At 41.9% G+C, this 20,234-nt stretch overlaps 1 protein-coding gene across 14 annotated transcripts in view; it reads left to right on the plus strand.

Annotated features, from left to right (window-relative positions):
- The window catches only part of MYO5A (myosin VA), a 184,418-nt gene that overhangs the window by 152,335 nt on the left and 11,849 nt on the right, over positions 1–20,234 (plus strand). For 10 of the 14 annotated variants that reach the window (XM_036441618.2, XM_036441582.2, XM_036441600.2 and 7 more), the window contains 7 exons: positions 1,983–2,057; positions 2,722–2,815; positions 8,795–8,941; positions 12,137–12,291; positions 14,714–14,803; positions 16,474–16,624; positions 18,820–19,102. In XM_036441618.2, coding sequence (XP_036297511.1) covers positions 1,983–2,057; positions 2,722–2,815; positions 8,795–8,941; positions 12,137–12,291; positions 14,714–14,803; positions 16,474–16,624; positions 18,820–19,102 — 995 coding nt within the window. The remainder of the gene's footprint in view (positions 1–1,982; positions 2,058–2,721; positions 2,816–8,794; positions 8,942–12,136; positions 12,292–14,713; positions 14,804–16,473; positions 16,625–18,819; positions 19,103–20,234) is intronic. The other 4 variants (XM_036441592.2, XM_036441644.2, XM_036441611.2 and 1 more) reach the window with 1 other exon arrangement.

Raw genomic sequence — 20,234 nt, forward strand, 5'->3', positions numbered from 1 at the left:
GGGCTCTTGAGATCCTTGAGAACTCACGTGGCCTCTTTTCCACTTTGCTGCAGAACCTCTGCCGTTCTCTGCCCTTGGTTTTGTGGTTGTTGTGACAGAGACTGGGGCCCACGTCTGTTCAACTGTGGTTCCCAAATAGCCACTGAGGCCACCCCAGCCTCCATCTCTAGCAGACGAGTGGGGGTGAGAGCTATCGTCTGCAAGGCAGTTGGCAGAACCAAATGGAACTTTTGGTTGACATTGGATGGAGCTCCCAGGTCATAGAGGAGAGAGAGCAGTGTGCAATGAAATGAGGAGAGGGTGTTTGTTTTTTGTTTTTTTCCTTTCTCAGATTCTGAACAGTGGCACAAGTTTTTTTCTTTACTTTTTCTCTTCCTTTATTTTATAGAAAATATTTTCTAGAATATTTCTTTCTCTATCACAAAATAGCTTTTATTACTTATAGATTTTTTAAAATCTACTTAAATTTGATAATATGTTTATTAAATGAGAGGTCATTGAAAAGTAATGATTCCATGTGTCTATATAAAAATCTAGATTTTAGTATCAGCCTGGTTTTGAGAACAGCTCTTTAAAGCTGGTTGTGTTTTGTCTTTTTTATTTAATTCAGGATTTTAATCTATAATAAATAATTTGGATTTTTCTCTGAAGATTTAATCTGAATTATCCCTCCATTATTCCATTAGTGATCATTTTCTATTACAAATAGTTTTCTAGTGTCATCTGTCCAACTGTCTTTTATATTGATGAAAGCAAAACACAAAGGTGTTCTTTTCAGAGCCCATTTGTGCCCTCGAGGACAGAGGACACATGTGGGAGGCTTTATTGTGGGAATCGGGGCGAAGGCTGAGGGCAGTGTTTGGACTCTCCAAAGGGACTGAAATATCACTGATTTCTGGGGGGGAATCTTCCAGATCATAGACTCAAATGTCTTTTTATTACTTTCAAGTGTATTGTTGCTTAAGTTTAACTAACAATGCTTAAATGCCTAAGAATTGATAATATACTAAATCATATAATATGACTGATCAGTGTATAAATTATCTGCTTATAAATGATTATCTTCAAGTATGAGGTGAAACCGTGAAGTAAAGATGCTTCTGGGTGCAGATTTCCAGTTTTTTCATCAAGCTGATTAAGCATTTCCCTTGCAGCCTTGTCGGTAGTGTTCTTTTTCTTGATAATTTTGCGTAACTAATACAAAAGTAAACTAAGCCCCAAATTCTAAGTTGGTAGTCTAGTTAATGATCTTGTCTGCAGTTTAGGAAAATCCTTTGCAGCTCAGCCGCTTCTCCTGCCCCACTGACTGGAGATTGGATTCAAACCTAAGTACAGGGAGTGATGCACTTTTTCAGTCATTGAAGTTTGTCAATGTTAATTGTGCATTTCTTTAAGAAGCGTGAGCAGAATATTAAAACAGCTGGGAACCGAGGTGTAGGCCTTGGAATGCTGCCCTGACTAACCCGCCCGCACACCTGCCCCAACACAAACAGAAGGTTTCCTCCTTCTCTAGTGAACGTGCCTCCCAGGCCTCCCATGCTGCCTTTCAAGGAAGGAAGGCACACAGCTGCTTGCCGGCCTTTTCCACCTTCAAACAACAGCGCCCATATTGCCATTAATTCTGTTTGCCTGCCCTACTCTTGCCACAACTGCTGGCAACAAAAAGTGCAGCAACCTTGTGAGCAGGTCTAAGGAGTGAAATTATAGCAGCCTTACCCGGGGACTCGAGCACCACTTTGTTCCCCTACTAACCAATGGCATCCTGGCTGTGGCCTGTTTCCTCTGAGCATGTGACAGTGTATGTCACAGCATAAAGCTCGAATTGTCTGTACCAGAAAGGTCAGAGGGCAATGGCAGAAGACAAATCAGAGCCTTTTCAGTAGATTCAGTTTCATTATTTAACTTAAAATATTTTAAAAATTGATTTTGCTGAGGGAAGTAGCACAGAGAACAACAAATATCCATTATGCCTGTTTTTTCAGTATTTTGAGGAATTATATGCAGATGACCCTAAGAAGTATCAATCATATCGGATTTCACTTTACAAACGGATGATTGTATGTAAACTCAAGAGCGCTTTTCTGTTGCTTTCTGCCCTACTTATAGCTCTCTGCAACCAAGGGGCTGCTTGCTCCTCCCAGGAAATCTCTGCAAAAACTCTGATGAAACCTGTTTCTCCCCACAGCTGTCTGTCAGCGAGTGGTGTCACCTCTACCAGTGTCCTGCGTCCTGCGTCCATTATCGTGTTTGGTTTGTTACTGACTCTAGGCTTGCAGTGTGATGGAAGTCAAAAGTCAAAAAGCTCCTACCCAAGTTCAACTGCCCTTAAAACTCTCCACAACACATTTTGTGCATTCATCAAAAATTATTTTGCCTCTTCCCCCTTTAAAAGAAGGCATTGCAATGGAATAGTGGTACATTTTACAAGCATTTGTTTTGCCCACGTGGAGTCTATTGGAAAAGACTCCCCAGTGAGCCTGCTGTCCGTCACGCTGTAAAGGATTGTACTGCATCATGTATTATAACATTCGGCTTGTATTATAGCTGCCATTTCCCATGCCTGCCAGTTTCAGCCAGGTGGTGGCTCCACCAGTGAGCTTTTCTGGAGCTTTTATGTGAAACTAACAGTGCTGTTTCTATCATTTTGTGTCTGCTTTCCTTCTGTGCATTTTAGAAGGCCTATTTTGATCATTCTGTTGTATTTCTCATTTTCACCTTTAGGATTTGATGGAACAACTTGAAAAACAAGATAAGACTGTCCGAAAACTGAAAAAGCAACTAAAAGTATTTGCTAAAAAAATTGGTGAACTAGAAGGTATTTTAAACACATCCTTAAGAGCATGCTTTCCTAATCCCCAGACAGACCTTATGGTTCCCACTCTATGTATCACAGTTGAACTCACTTTTATGGTTTTCACTGTCATATTTTTAGCCATTTTTCTCTTTGAATTACTGGCTTTCTCAGTGGCCTATGAGCTTCCTGAGCAAGGGATCACCTCTTCCCCTTCTTTTCACAATACCTTGCATAATATTTGGCCCATCTTAATCATTCCATAAATGTTTGCTGAATAAGTTTCAGAAATATTTAGAATGGCAATGTAGGTATTTCCTTTGAAGATATTTACTTTTTATGTCCTTGGATATATAAATGCTGAAAGATTTACTTAGAAATCAGATTACTTGGCTGTTATATTTTATATATAATCCTTATAGCATTATTGATTCAGATTTTACATATCGGAATAAAGTTTTGAATCTCCAAATCAGTCACATGGGCTAAAATGTCTATAGGCCCTAGCTGGTTTGGGTCAGTGGATAGAGTGTCAAGCCTACAGACCAAAGGGTCCTGGGTTCAATCCTGGTCAGGGGCATATAACCTCAGTTGCATTCTTCTCCTTGGCCCCAGCACTGGTCCAGGCATGTGCAGGAGGCAACTAATTGATGTGTTTCACTCACATCAATATTTCTCTCTCTGTCTTTCCCTATCCTACTCTCTCTAAAAACCAATTGAAAAAATATCCTCTGATGAAGATTAAAAAAATAAAATGTCTGTTGGCAGAACTTTGAAAACCTTTATTCACAGAACATTTCTGCACTTAACTCTGCATTAATTATATCATGAGATGATAATTAGATTGCAGAGTACTTGCTTGAAAGAAACTGATTTCAAGGTATCAATTTGTGAGATTATTTTTTAAAACTCCTAATGGTTTTACTTGTTATTTTAAGTTCTTAATAAGATTTCTTTGATATGTATCTTTTTAATTAAAGAGATAGATTAGAATATTTTAAGATGCCAGCAAGTTGAAGCCATTATCAATCAGAAATCTCTGGTCAGTTAAACTTTCCTGCCAACTATGTTCTTAAATCTGCACGTAGCACCTGAGGAGGCAATTCACAGATTAAACAAAAAGACCGTTAAGATATCCTTAAGAGAAGTTGAATAACTGATGCAAGTCTAAAGAATAAAATGAAATCAATCAATTTGATCTGGGCCCTTGTGGAGAGCAGAATTCCCCCGCCTCCCAGAATTAGAGAATAAAGGTGACAGACTCCTCGAACATTTTTCCTGTCCCTACCCCCATTATACAGAAAATACTGGCAACCTTGTGCAGCAAAGCACCTTCTAATGCATAGAAATCTTTGTATATTTTTAAAAATGTATATTAAATATACTTAAGTTCTTCTTGTTTAAAATAGGTTCTTGCCTCCTTCTATGAGTAACATTTAATTATGGAGACTTTTGTAGAAGCCAATGAAAACTTTTTTAAAACATCAGCATATATAATTTTAGCAGAAATTACATAGATAAATGGCAAGTGTTTCAAAATTTGATCTGCATTGTGTTATATTTTAATCCAGGAGTGGGTATTCCATTTCAGTTTTCAAGGAGTCAAGGAATTTAGACCTTAAAAAATTCTAGAAATTGGTTAATCATATTATAGGAGGAAAAAAATTGAAGCCCAGAAACCATAACTGACTTTTAAAGTTTCATCCAATTAGTGGCCAAACTAGGACTAGAACCCAAGTCTTCTGAGAACCACTGACTTCTTTCCTTTGTGTCATATTTTCTCCTCCTCCTCCTTCTTCTTCCTCCTTCTTCCTCTTCTTCTCCTTCTTCTCCTCCTCCTCCTCCTCCTCCTCCTCCTCCTCCTCCTCCTCCTCCTCCTCCTTCTTCTTCTTCTTCTTCTCCTCCTCCTTCTCCTCCTCCTTCTCCTCCTTCTTCTCCTTCTTCTCCTTTTCCTTCTTCTCCTTCTTCTCCTTCTTCTTCTTCTCCTTCTTCTTCTTCTTCTTTTTAAATATATTTTATTGGTTTGTTGTTGTTTTTTTTACAGAGAGGAAGAGAGAGGGATAGAAAGTTAGAAACATCAATGAGAGAGAAACATAGATCAGCTACCTCCTGCATGCCCCCTACTGGGGATATTCCCGCAACCAAGGTATGTGCCCTTGGCTGGAATAGAACCTGGGACCCTTGAGTTTGCAGGTCGACCCTCTATCCCCTGAGCCAAACCAGTTTTGGCATTTGTGTCATATTTTCTAATGGACTCTCTCTATTTATAGGAATTTGATTGCCTCAATTAAACTGTGTCCAAGCTCTTCCTGGTACCAAAGTGAGGAAAAATAAATTAAAATTCTAGCCCTAGCCTGTTTGGCTCAATGCATAGAGCATTGGCTGGCAGACCTAAGGGTCCCTGGTTCAGTTCTGGTCAAGGGCAGGTACCTAGGTTGCAGGCTCGATCTCTGCCCCTGGTCAGGGTACGCGAGGTTGTGTCTCTTTCACCTCTCTCTCTCTCTCTCTCTCTCTCTCTCTCTCTCTCTCTCTCTGTCGCTCCCCTCTCGCTTCCTCTCTCTAAAAAATCAATGGAAAAATATCCTCAGGTGAGGATTAACAACATCAACAACAAAAAATTCTAGTGTTCTTTCCTTTTCCAGGACAAAACAGGTTCAGGAATGTTTTTCCTCAAGTCTAAAGAATCTGTGAGATAGAGATAGGCATCTCTTCAGGTCTTTCCAGAAGGAGGTTCGTATTAGGTGGTGAATTAGACTGGATGATCCCCCAAGCTCTCTTTTATCTTTGAAAACTGGGGTGGTGTCCTGGCTTCTCTCTTTCAGACTTTATGCTTTTCTGATGCTATACAAGGGTTGACATTTTATTTTAGTAGCAGGTGACTTACTAAGTGAATCAAGGTTATATTGAGTTGACATCTATATATTTTTTAAGTTTTTTTTTTTAAATTGATTGGTTTTAGAGAAAGGGAGTGAGAAAACACACACATAAATTTGTTATTTCATTTATTTATGCATTCATTGGTTGATTCTTATATATGCCTTGATGGGGGATCGAACCCATAATCTTGGTGTATCAGGATGATGCTCTAACCAACTGCTCTAATCAATATATTTTATTGATTTTTTCACAGAGAGGAAGGGAGAGGGACAGAGAGCTAGAAACATCAATGAGAGAGAATCACCAACCAGCTGCCTCCTGCACACCGCCTACTGGGGATGTGCCCGCAACCAATGTGCATGCCCTTCACCGGAATCAAACCCGGGATCCTTCAGTCTGCAGACCGACACTCTATCCCCTGAGCCAAACCGGTTTCGGCTGTCTTTGACATTTTATACAGAACCAAAAATAGCTTGGTTAGAGATTTTACAAAAGGAAAGTGAAACTTCCTTTTAAAACATATTTCATAAATTCTGAAGTGCACACTTTTTTGACATTTTAACATCTCTGAAGTCAGGATATGTCTTATAACTGTTGATGGGTTATAGTTTAATTGCAGCGTTTTCCTCCTTTAGTGTTATATAAAATTAGAGGCCCAATGCACGAAGGTTTGTGCAAGAATGGGTCTTCCTTCCTCTAGCTTAGGGGTGTCGAACTCAATCAGAGAAGGGGCCAAAATCTAAAATCCAGCCTAAATCGCGGGCCGAATGGTTTACTGAACAGTCATAAACTGTCATTGTGATGGAAACGCAGCGGAGTGCAGTGATGACAGCGAGGTGCGGGCCACATTGCAAAGCCTGGCGGGATGGATTTGGCCCGCGGGCCTTGTGTTTGACACATGTGCTCTAGCTGCTGGCACTGCCTTCACTCCGGCCTGGAGCCGCCTTTCCACCTTCCCACACTGCCCAGAGACCCAGAGCAGTGGGATGGTGCAGAATGCCTGTGCCGTCATCATGGTGACGACACAAGTGTCCTGCCCCACCCCTGGCCACTCAGTGTCTTTGTATAGAAATTAACCCGCCATCTTTGTTGGGTTAATTTGCTGGTTGGCATCACGAAGGTATGGTCAATTAGCTTGTTACTCTTTCATTAGGTAGATAATGGTATTTCATAGTCAATGGCACCATAGGTGTGATTAAATAAGTAGATTTAAAGCGTTCTTTTTACATCATACGGAGTCCAAATATGTACATTTATTGATGAACTTAATATGCTGAATCTATTTCCTCCCAGTTTCCCTTAGGATTATTTCTTTGGCCAAAAGTGACTAGTAATATAGATAGCAGAGATTTTATTCTTTTGTATTGTACATGTAGCATGTATGTGAGCTGCGAAGGCCACTTCGTGCAGATTTCGAAATCCTGGTGCTGTTGTGTTTAAACTGACTCCAGGAATAATTTTGTAAAATTGAATAGTTTGAATCTTCTATCTCTATGTGGAGGCACACATTTCACAGTTAGCTTGGTTTCCAGACTGCACCATGCACATGAAGCACTAGATGCCACAGCCCTGATTTGTCCAACCACAGTGTGGCCACTCCTTAGATATATAGTGCTGATGGCCGTGGCCATCTTCAGTGCTGCTAGTCTTGGTGCTGCAGCAGGAGCTCTGACAGCTGTTGGTATTCTCTCCCGTAGCCTCTTCCTGTGGAACTGGCTTCCCAGACCCAACACAGAATTGCCCCAGAGCAGTGGTCGGCAAACTCATTAGTCAATAGAGCCAATATCAACAGTACAATGATTGAAATTTCTTTTGAGAGCCAAATTTTTCAAACTTAAACTTCTAATGCCACTTCTTCAAAATAGACTCGCCCAGGCCATGGTATTTTGTGGAAGAGCCACACTCAAAGAGCCGCATGTGGCTTGTGAGCCACAGTTTGCCAACCACGGTCCCAGAGTGACAGGAGAGCACGCTTATACCTTGTGCAGTCTGCAGCACTAACCTTTCCGATGCCTCTGATCTGCATCTGTTTGCAGGTCTCTGAACTCAGCTGAATCTTCACCTGAACAGGTTCAACTGCCCCCTTCCTATAGGTAACACAACCTGCTCACTAGCATGAGTCTGCACAAACATCACAGAACTCTAACTCCTGTGTCCCCATACCTTCTCTTCCACTTCCCATTTAGTCTTAGTTCTGAGGAGACTTTTTGAATCCTTAGCATTATTCTTCTCCAGCAGCTGTTACTGACAGTAGTGACCATTTTTAACCTCTGAACGGGTAAACCAGTAGCTGTGCTTTAATGGATGCAACTTCATGTTTACTAGAAACAAACAAAAATTGAATAGTATTTAGGAAATTACATTAAATAGAGGTGGTTTTATCTGCTCATTATCTCTTTGGGAATGAGGGATAGTGGCAGCAAGTTCGGTCTTTGTCTTGGGAAGCCTCTGTGAAAAATGAAACATTTCACATCAACTAGTGTGAAGACACACTCTCCTACCAGCTCTCTCATTGGTTTGAACTGATTGCAACGTTACATTTAAAATAAGTGTTCTTTTTCTTTAATGACTAGATTCATAGAGCTGAAAGTGAGGGGAATCTTCTAGTTTTTCTTCCTCTTTGTAGAATATTTAAAGTCTAAATATATTTAACTATTTATGATTAATAATTCATTAACCAAGAAGTTAAACCACTAACTTTGGGAACATCTAATCTTATTATAAACTAAATTTATTACTCCCCCCCCCAAAAAAAAAATGCTTTTGAATCAATTAAGGTTCTCTGACGTTAATAGTAGCCCAGCACTGGTGGCTGTCAGTGACATCACCATACAATTTTGCCACTTACAGCCAATTTTAGCAGAAAAGGTAATTAAAGAGGGGGGTGGAGTGGGGGCCAATAGGGGATATGGACACATGAAGTACCTTAAACAATAAAAAATAAAAATTATAATTAAATAAATATATTTGCTTGGGGGAAAAATAATAAAATAAAAAGGGGACAATTAAGTGGCAAATATGTTTTTTGTTGTTATAGAATTTATCATTTAAAATTATAGGAACATGGAACCTTCTCATCTTTTCTCCCTGGAAAACCTTTTCTTCTCCTTTTTGTTTCTCATGAAGTGGGCCAGATGGAGAACATATCCCCAGGACAGATCATTGACGAGCCCATTCGTCCAGTCAACATTCCCAGGAAAGAAAAGGATTTCCAAGGAATGCTGGAATACAAGAAGGAAGATGAGCAAAAACTTGTTAAGAACCTGATTCTGGGCAAGTCTTTTCTTTCTTCTGTTATCTCAGTTCTGCAGGCTAGGATCAAGGTGCCAGTTAGTGTGGTTCCTGGTGAGGCCTCTCTGGCTGGCTTGCCAACAGCCCTCTTCTGGCCACCCTCACAGAAACAAAAGAGAAAATAGAGGGGGGAGAGGGTGGGAGAGGAAGGAGGGAGGAGAGAGGAGAAATAAAGAAAGAGATCTCAAACATGCAAGTATTTTGTGCCTGGGTTAAAAGGTCTTTTTGGTACACATGTCAGTGGTGGGAAAGACTAGTCACTGATTTTTGAAATATTCAACACCAGTTTCTATATATATATATATATATATATATTTGATTTTCCACAGAAAGGAAGGGAGAGGGATAGAGAGCTAGAAATGTTGATGAGAGAGAGACATCAACCAGCTGCTTCCTGCTGGGGATGTGCCCGCAACCAATGTACATGCCTTTGACCAGAATCGAACCTGGGACCTTTCAGTCTGCAGACTGACGCTCTACCACTGAGCCAAACTGGTTTCGGCAACACTAGTTTCTTTAGCCCTCATTACATACTGTGCATTTGATGCTGCAGAAGTATCCTGGCCACCATGCATTATCAGTCAAATAGCAGGGACGCTTGCCTAGGAAGCAGGTCCACCCATACAGATCCCTGGAGGCCAGGCCTTCTCAGCTCTGGTTAGACCTGTGATCAGCAAACTGCAGCTCGTAAGCCACATGCAACTCTTTGGCCCCTTGAGTGTGGCTCTTCCACAAAATACCACGGACTATGAGAGTCTATTTTGAAGGAGTGGTGTTAGAAGTTTAAGTTTGAAAAATTTGGCTCTCAAAAGAAATTTCAATCATTGTACTGTTGATATTTAGCTCTGTTGACTAATGAGTTTGCTGACCAATGGGTTAGACCAACCTGGAAGCTTTTGAAAAGTATTGTTGTAAGGTCCCCACCACAGATTTGATCACATTACAATCCAGAGGGAAGAGCCTAGCCATGTCTAGTATTTTTAAAAATCTTTCAAGGAATTGATCACACTGCTCTAGGCCATTTGCATTCCTGAATTTCTGTTTTCCTTGCTTCCCTACAAAGTGTATGACTAACTATATCAACAACAACAGCTCAGTAATAGAGGAAAAATACACACACAAAAGAATTAAGGAAAATATTTTAGCAATGGAAGGAGAGGGCGGACAAATGAAATGGGTGTGGAAGAAGCATTTCAGAGCAGCCTGAGGTCTTGGAGATTGCTCTGAGGAATACTTTTTAGGGGAGGGTGGGAAATGGTTAGGGAGTATGCACAGCTCTGAACTGGATGCTGAACACCTCTCTGCCTTGGAATAGCCTTCCTCCCCCAGGTGCCAGGTGACAGCAGTGGGATTGGCAGTCACACCTGATTTAAAGTTCCTAAGGTTCTTGGCATTAAACTTAGTACTATATTTAGGTGCAGAGGTGCTAAAGTTTCAACTTGATCTTCATTTACCAAAAATGTTAAGGAGCCACTGATTTTTAAACATAGAGTTTAAGCAAAGATTAATCAGTTCAATAAACATTTAGGATGCTGTTACCAAGTGCCACACATTTTCTGTGCTGGGTAACAGAGAGAGAAGAGTCCCTATTCTCATATAACTTATATTCCAGTGCAAGAGAAGATAGAGAAAAGCCCTAGCTGGGTTGCTCAGTTGGTTAGAATGTTGTCCTGATATGCCAAGGTTGTGAGTTCCATCTCCAGTCAGGGTACCTACAAAAATAAACTAGTGAATGCATAAATAAGTGGAGCAACACAAATTGGTGTTTCTCTCTTTCTCTCTTTCTTTCTCTTTCTTTCTTTCTTTCTTTCTTTCTTTCTTTCTTTCTGTCTGTCTGTCTGTCTGTCTTTCTTTTTGTCTCTGTCTCACTCCTCTCTCTTTTTTTTCTCTCTCTAAAATCAATCAATACTAAAAGAGAGAATAGAAAAAATAAATATATAATGGAGTAAAAAGGATGAAGAGTGAAGGCAGGTGTACTAATTTATATAAAACTGTTAGGAAAGGCCTCTTTGACAAGGTGATCTTTGGACAGAGACTGAGGAAGTAAGGAAGCAGTTCATGCTGATGATATCTGAGGAAGAACATTCCAGGCAGAAAATAGTTGGCACATAAGCCCTGGGGTGGGGGCATGCCTGGCACATTCAGCCAACTGTAAGGAGACCCATTTTACTGGAGCATTGTGACCTGGGGTTGGGGATCAGACCTGAGCACAGAGAACATGCTGAGCATTTCGTTTTTAAATGAATGAGATGAGAAGCTACTTGGAAGACTTTCATACAAGAGTGACATGATTAGCCCTGGCTGGATGGCTCACTGGATAAAGCATTGGCCCTGGCCGGATGGCTCACTGGATAGATCATTCAGTGTGGACTGAAGGTCCCAGGTTCGATTCCGGTCAAGGGCATGTACTTTGGTTGCGGGCACATCCCCATGGGGGGTGAGGGAGTGGGAGGCAGTTGACCAATGCTTCTAACTCTCTATCCTTCTCCCTTCCTCTCTGTAAAAAAAGTGATAAAGTATATTTAAACAAAAAATGAGTAACATGCTCTGACTGACATTTTCCTATAGAATTATTCTGGTTGTCAGGTGAAAATGTTCCACTGGGGAGCTAGGGATAGATCAGAGACCACAATACAGGAGGAGATGGTGGGGACCTAGACCAGGGCAGTTGTAGCTGGATTCTGGAAGTGCTTTGTAGGTAAAGCCAACAGGATTTGGTGATGCATTAGGTGTGTAGTGTGAGAAAAAAACATCAAAGGTGATGACAGGTCTATAACCTGAGAAACAAAGGCTGGAACTGCAATTTATTGAGTGTGGGACAACTCCTAGAAGAGCAGGTATTCCAGGAATGGAGTTTGGTTTGGATGGGCTCAGTCTGACATGTCTGAGCTGAGATGCCAAGAAGGCAGTTGATCCAAGAGACTGGAATTCAAGGGAAAAGTCAGGGCAGAAGATAGAGATTTGGGAGTTGTCTTGGCAGAGACAACTAAAATTCACCATGTTCCCACCCTCAAGAACTTCTCTTTCTGAGCTATTAAAATATGCTTTTTATGTGACCTATTTACCCTGAACGATTGGACTCTCACATGAGAACTATGCTTTCATTGTCTCTCAAAGGGCTTCTCATGAAGGCTGTCAGTGTTCGGTAAGATTGTTTTCTCTCTCTTCTTTTTTTAGAACTAAAGCCACGTGGTGTGGCAGTCAACTTGATCCCAGGGTTACCAGCGTATATCCTGTTTATGTGTGTTCGACATGCCGACTACCTGAATGATGATCAGAAAGTAAGGTCGCTGCTAACATCCACAATTAACAGCATCAAAAAAGTATTAAAGGTCAGTCATGTTTAACAAAATTCTCATAATGGGTATAATGACATAACTTTCATGTAGGGACTTTTTCTCCCTCAGCCTTGAGGAAGGTGTGAACACTTTGCTGTCTTAATGGCTACCTTCCACTGTGGAAATGTACCACAGTGGGAAATGTTTTTTCTTACAGATTGTCTATATGCTTCTTTCAAAACAGGGCTCAGAATAAACAGTAATCAAAATTAATTTGATTTAATTGCATTTAATTGTGGAGAAAATTGTTTCTTTATAGATAGAAATAGTCTGCTTTAAGGTCTTACTTAGAAGTAAATTTAAAATACTTAATGGAGTCCATCATATACAGGGAATATGATGCTATAGTTAAGATAGGTATTAAATAGGTTAAATAATACATGGCTCATTCATATAAGAAGATAGTTGATGAAATAAAGTTTTTCTTTGAACTTTTCTTACCATTTTTCTTCAAATCGCCCATAATTTTCCTTGTAACCTGTGCCTGATTCCATGGAGAAGCAACACACAGACACTAATCAGAAAGAAAAGGCTTGGAAAAGACAGAAAAATCATGTACTGGAGCAGGAAGTCCTACGTAATGACTCAGTGATTATGTTGCATAATCCTCCTTCTGAGTCAGAAAAACAATGAACGTTATTCTTAGTTTTAACTCAGGTGTTTCTGTGCAGAGCTAAGAGAAAGTGTTCTAAATACTTTGCTTTCTGATACCTGACTTAAGGATAATTTTTAAAATGGAGATAAGTGGATAAGTTAACATGTCCAGTGGGCGCTCAAATCTAAGATGTGTTTCATGAAATACTTTTTTTATTGTGGTAAAATATGCATAACAAAAATTATAACATTTAACCATTATTTTTATCCTTACTGAGGATATGTGGAGCTTTGCTGTTTATTTGATTGTTTTTATTAATTTCACAGAGAGGGTGAGAAACATTGATGTGAGAAAGAAACATTGATTGGTTTGCCTCCCATATGCGCCTCGATCAGGGATCCAACCCAAAACCTAGGTATGTGCCCTGACCAGTAATCAAATCCTGGGCTTTTCGGTGCATGGACTAATATTCCAACCAGCTGAGCCACCCGGCCAGGGCTTAACCAGTGACCAGCTCTGTGCATAAAGTGCATTTATATTGTTGTGCAGCCATCACCACCCATCTTCAGAGCCTTTTCATCTTTCCCATCTGAAACTCTGCACTGAAGAAACACACTCCTTCCCCCATCTGACCTTTTGACAGATGCTAGTTCTCAGTCCCTATTGCTAAGATGTTCTATGAAGTTACAATCTACAGTAGTTACTGAAGCATGGAATTTCTGAAGATTTAATACTTAAAAATTGATGAGCATCTTCTGAATAGAATTCATTTCATTTTTGGTGTATTGATGCTCTATTGCACTTAGACTATAAGTTTTGCTAATTCTTAGGCCAACTTTTACAAAGACAACAAAGTCAACTCATAAGGTTTCCTCCCTTTCATCTTAATTGCAAGAAGGCATTTATCTAATTTGACTAATTATTGTACCAGATTGTTTCAAGATTACAAAAGAGAGGGTACTAGAACCTAACACCCTTTTGATACCACTTAAAATTGATGTGCATTTGTCACATATCCCTTTTTGAATTGAAGTAGACTAGTATTTGTCTTGTGTCCTCGCCAGAGGGTAGCTTTTCATTTATTTGTTTATTTATTTTTAGAGAGAGTGGAAGGGGAGGAAAGGAGCGGAAGAGAAATAGAAACATCAGTGTGAGAGAGACACATCAGTTGGGGCTGGGGTTAGAAACTGCAACCCAGGTACATGCCCTTGACCAGGAATCGAATTTGAGTCCCTTGGGTGCACAGGCTGCCACTCTAACCACTGAGCACACCAGCCTGGGCTCTGTTTGGATTTAGCAATGATGGACATGTGCCCCAGTCCTGATGAAGAAACAAGTAGCTTCCTTTGTGTACTGCTCTGCATTGGACTTCCTTCATCCCATTTCTGATTCACTGCTCAGAAATTATATCTTATCACCCTGGCCGGTGTGGCTCAGTTGGCTGGGCTTTATCCCGTACACTAAAAGGTCACCAGTGCAATTCCCATCAGGCACATGCCTGGGTTGTAGGCTTGATCCCTAGGAGTGGGTGTGCAGGAAGCAGGTAACTGATGTTCCACTCTCACCTTAATGTTTCCTTCTCCCTTCCTCTTTCTAAGAAAACAATTTAAAATCTTTTTTTTTTAATTGTATCTTATGACTGACATATGTTTAACCTAACCTGAGTTTCAGTGTTTCACAGTCTTTCTCATTCTCCTTTGTGATTTATAATTTTTTATAATGGTAACTGAAAGAATGAGCCTTCTGGTATCTGTTCATTTATTTTTCAGGTTGTTATTTCTCCAAGAAAAAAAGCAAATTTAGGCTTATTCTCTCTTTCAGAAAAGAGGTGATGATTTTGAAACCGTTTCCTTCTGGCTCTCTAACACTTGCCGGTTTTTGCACTGTTTGAAGCAGTACAGCGGAGAAGAGGTGAGAAAAACCTGGTTATAAAACCAACATGCTGTGCCTTCTCTGATCTTTTTAAGGAAAAGGTTAATTTAGAAACCTGAATTCAGAGGTGGCTTGGAAGTTCATAGTTCTGTTTGATGTTTATTATTTATGGAATAGTGTGACTGTGGGGAACAACCAAGTTTCTTTCCTCTGAGAGTTTGTATTATAAGAAAACACAGTATAAATAAAATGAGCATTGGTCAGTGAATAGTTGGAACAATGAAACTTTTTGTCAGTGTGTGCAAGTGGACTAGTCAAGGACTCTTTAAAAATTAAAGAGTTGTGGTTTACTATAATGCTTTAAAGGTGATAAGTTCAGACTGTTTTTAAATTTGTCCAAAAATCTGTTTGGCTTTTGTTTGTAGTGATGTATTCATCAATTGTTTGACAGACTTTATTTTTTCAAAAATGTAATATGTTAAAATTACTGTTTATTAAGGGCTGCTTACTATGCATCAGACAGCACTTACTAGACACTGTGTCACTTAATTCTTACAACATTTCTATGCGATAGGGATTATGACCGAGTTTTACAGATGAGGAAACTGAAGCTCAGTGAACGTCATCCATTTGCCCAAGTCCTGTCAGCCATAAGGAGCAGGGTCTGCCTGCCTCTGGGAGCCCCTGCCCCTAACTATTCTCCTGCACCGCCCATCCTTTGCCAGGAGGGTAAAAGAGAAGCTGAGCTGTAGCACTTGCTGAGCACCCAGTCAGAGGCTTGGGGCAGAGGATGGTCCTGGCAAACGATGGGAAATACAAATGTGAGCAAGATGTCCCTGGAAAGATGGGACTGACAGACCAGGATTCCCCAGAGGGGCCATTCGCTGCCCTGTCATTCCCACCCCTTGACTGTATTGTTAAGGACCTTGGGCAGAACCCATCAAGTAGGCTATTGCTTTTGGCAGGCAATATCTGACAAAACTACTTTCTTGTACTGTTGTCTTTCTATTTTAACAAATACCACCAAAAGATGAAAATCATCTGTGGTGCCATGAAAGGAAAACTTTTTATGTATCTACCAGTCTCTGTAGAAATCAATCTGTTTTAAGCTATAAATGCCTTTTTGGTACAGTATTTATAAATGCAACTATATTTAATAAACAGAAGTTTAAACATGTTAGTACTTTAGATAGTTTAGTGTTTAGCAGTAAACTTCATGTTTCATAAGTGAAAGACAATTTTTTTACAATCCTCATCAGAGGGTATGTTTTAATTGATTTTAGAGAGAGAGGAAAGAAGAGGGGGAAAGAGAGAAAAATATCGATCAGCTGCCTTCCGTACACACCCCGACCCAGACCAGGGATTGAACTGTGATGTTTTGGTATATGGGACCATGTTCAACTAACTGAGCCACACCTACTAGAGCAATTTTTTTTTTTAAGATTAAATTCTCCTATCCTATTTTATTGACATTGCTATTGGAAAGAAAATGCTAGGTTTCCAAGTTTAGATATTATTCAAAAAGCCAGTAAGAAGTGGAATTTTAAAGATGGAAACACACATTGAAAATTATTATCCTGGCATTTATGTGTGGGATATATGGAAACTCTATGAAGAGAGAAAAAGAACAGGGAGATGCTGATCAAGTGAGCCTGACAGACAGCAGACATCTCACTTCCTGTACATCATTAACTGCGTTGTGGCTCTAGGGTTTTATGAAGCACAACACATCTCGCCAGAACGAACACTGCCTCACCAACTTCGACCTGGCTGAGTACCGGCAGGTGCTAAGTGACCTGGCCATTCAGATCTACCAGCAACTTGTGCGGGTGCTGGAGAACATCCTTCAGCCCATGATCGGTAAGTCTGTCCACCTCACATGCCCACCAGTGGCACATGTGTCATAGCATGTTTTCAAACAGAGAACATTAAAATGATCCTAAAAGTAGCTGAGGAATCCCAGAACATAGAATGTTAGCCATGACTAACTGGGTTACATCAGAATCGCTGCTTCCACAAGAGCAGGACAGCAGTATCCAGTTCCCCTCCCCAGTGTGCAGTACCTCTCTCTAAGATCAGGTAATGCTGTGTACCCAGCAGTAGACCTTATTCATTGTCCAGTTTTGAAAAACACTTCAAACTTTGGTCTAGGACCATGGTCGGCAAACTGCGGCTCGCGAGCCACATGCGGCTCTTTGGCCCCTTGAGTGTGGCTCTTCCACAAAATACCACAGCCTGGGTGAGTCTATTTTGAAGAAGTGGCGTTAGAAGAAATTTAAGTTTGAAAAATTTGGCTCTCCAAAGAAATTTCAATCGTTGTGCTGTTGATATTTGGCTCTGTTGACTAATTAGTTTGCCGACCACTGGTCTAGGAAACTACTACACTACATTTAAAACTAATAAGGCTGGGGAGGGTTTGCACTTTGGCTAATTAATAGGCTACAGCAAAAGGGGTGGGAAGGTACGGTGGTAACAGAACAGGGCTCAGACACCCCAGGCTAAAGTTGTACATCTCATGGCCCCTCTGGAATTGTTAAAGGCAATTTGGTTTAATGCAGCAATTTCTAATTCAATGAGCCCCACTGATTGTGTCTGTGTGGGTGTGTACTTTGTCTTTCTGTTTCTGTATTTTCAGCTAATGTGATTCCATGTACCTCCCTTCATATGTGTACACTCGTTCTGCATGTTTGTTTATGTATCATGCTACACTGTGGAATGTGTAGCATGTTTGAAGTCAGACTTAGGGGGCATGTACAGATTGCAGGCTGCTAACTTTAAATGCATTGAATATAAAAAACAGGCACACACACTTGTTTTTAACTTACCAAACTCTCATTCTCAGGCAGATCATCAGCAGCCTCTAAAGACTGCTCCCAGCTGCCCTTTCTTCCCCACTCATGTGTTTTTCTCATTTCCACAATTTCTTTCCCTTCTGTGGACTCAGAGTGTTCCATTTTCTATCGTAAGCCCACAATCAAACTGGAACCATAACAGGCTGAGGAAACCATGTGAGTCGGGTGATTTCTTCAGTCATTCCCTGAAAAGTCATGAGTTTAAAGCAGCCCAACTCAGCTAAAATGCAAGAGGTGCAGATGCAAAGAAGATCAGCTTCAGTCAAACTTTTTTCCTATTTGTGTCTGTTTTTATCGGCTGAACAAGAAGTTTACCTCTAAGTGTCCCACTTTCTCCCGCCACCCAATCCCCAGTGATTCAACAGCAGCTGTATGAGGTTCTTGGAGGCTGAGGTTAGCGCTAGGAGAAATCAAAGTGAGTCAGGCTTGGCCCTTGCTCTCGAGGGGCTCCCAACCCAGGAGTAGACATCCCAAACCCAAACCGTCCTAGAGGACACGTAGGCTACATGCTATGAGAGCACAGGAGAGGAGCAGCAGGGCCCAGAGGAGAGGCTGAGTCCTGGGCGGCAGAGCTCAGGGTAAGGAAGGGCCCAGCTCCCAAGTCTTCTCCAAGACCTCTGCCCAGGCTCCTGCTTTTCTTCCTTTTTTAAAAAAAAACATATTTTATTGATTTCAGAGAGGGAAGGAGAGGGAGAGAGAGAAACATCAGTTATGAGAGAGAATTAATGATCCGTTGCCCACTGCATGCCCTAGCCTGGGGATCGAGCCTGCAGCCCCAGCCTGTGCCCTAACGGAATCAAACCGTGACCTCCTGGGTCAGTGGTCGACATTCAGCCACTGAGCCACACCAGCTGGGCAGGCTTCTGCCCTTGTTACTTGATTTGTTTGCCTCTGGGGCTCACACAGCACTGGAGAACGCTCATCTTCTCCTAACTGCTGCATACCTCTCCCAAGGTACCACACCCTGGTGCTAGTACAGGCTGCTGCTCCTTAGTTTAGAAAATACACCGTTAAGATTTCTTAATAAGTTTTTGCATTTAAGAATTATTCCTTTATTAAAAATCTAGAAGCTCTTTTGGGGGGAGTTCTTTTTCCCTCTGTTTAGATGCTCAGATCATTTTCCTAAAATGAATGTGTGAATGTGTGTGCACATGAAACGGTGTCCTTCCTGACCCTCTCTTTTCACGTGAACTTCTCGTGCAGTCTCAGGCATGCTGGAGCATGAGACCATTCAGGGCGTGTCCGGGGTGAAGCCCACAGGGCTGAGGAAGAGGACCTCCAGCATCGCCGATGAGGGCACCTACACCCTGGACTCCATCCTCCGGCAGCTTAGCTCCTTCCACTCCGTCATGTGTCAGCACGGCATGGACCCCGAGCTGATCAAGCAGGTGGCCAAGCAGATGTTCTACATCGTGGGGGCCATCACGCTGAACAACCTCCTCCTGCGGAAGGACATGTGCTCCTGGAGCAAAGGCATGCAGATCAGGTGAGAAACTTGAACAGTGATGGCCTTTTCTCGCTGCCCCATGACTGCCTGCCAGCATGTGGGGAGCTGAGGGCTAGCTTGAGGTCAGTGCACCTGATGTCTGTCTGGGCCACAGCCACCCAGCAAAGGAAGTGTGGGCATGGAGCCATGTCCTGCCGCCTGGCTGGCCCTCTCCCCAGTCATCATTGCTCCGCTGTGCTGTGCCTCCAGCAGGTTCCACTCATGGCTAAGCTAAGTCTTCAGAGGGATTAGAAAGATGATGAAAAATACATAAAGATGGGATAGTTGCTTCCTCTTCTTTTGTGTGTATTTTATTTATTTTTAAATATATTTTTATTGATTTTTAGAGATGAAGGGAGAGGGAAAGAGAGAGAGAAACATCAGTGTTGAGAGAGAATCATTGATTGGCTGCCCCCTGCATGCCCTCTACTGGGTACTGAGCCGAAACCCAGGCATGCACCCTTGTTCAGAATCGAACCTGGGACCCTTCAGTCTGCAGTCCAACTCTCTATTCGAGTTGCCAAACTAGCTAGGGCTGAGCCAAACTAGCTAGGGCTTTTGTGTGTGTTTTAATTGCACAATAATAAAATATCCTATCTAATAAAGAGGGAATATGCTAATTTACCATCACTCCATCACAAAGATGGCTGCACCCACAGCTGAGGCTAAATTCCCATAAAGAGCCTTAACAAGCAATCAGCAGGGACCTGAGATTATACCTCCCCCGCCCCAGTGGGGCTTGACAGGGGCCTGAGGCCACACCCCCTGCCAGGGGGAGCTTGACAGGGAACCTCGGGTGCACTTCCTGTCCTGGTACTGGGCCAGGGAACCTCAGGCTGCTACCCCCACCCCAGCACCAGGCCGGGGGACCTCAGACCACACCCCTCACCAGGTGGGGCTTGACAGAGGACTTCAGGCACGCCCCCCACCCAGCAGTGCTTGACAGGGGACCTCAGGCAGTGCCCCCCACCCAGCGGGGCTTGATGGGGGACCTGAGACTGCGCCCCCTGTCCCCCCCCCACCCTACTCCCACCTCCCCCTCTTGGCAGGGGTTATGGGGGACCTCAAGGCATGCCCACGCCCCAGTCTGGGCTGAGGGATCACAGGCCACACCCACTGTCCAGGCCCCAGG

This window comes from Pipistrellus kuhlii, unplaced genomic scaffold (assembly GCF_014108245.1).
Source record: "Pipistrellus kuhlii isolate mPipKuh1 unplaced genomic scaffold, mPipKuh1.p scaffold_m20_p_1, whole genome shotgun sequence".
Taxonomy (NCBI): domain Eukaryota; kingdom Metazoa; phylum Chordata; class Mammalia; order Chiroptera; family Vespertilionidae; genus Pipistrellus; species Pipistrellus kuhlii.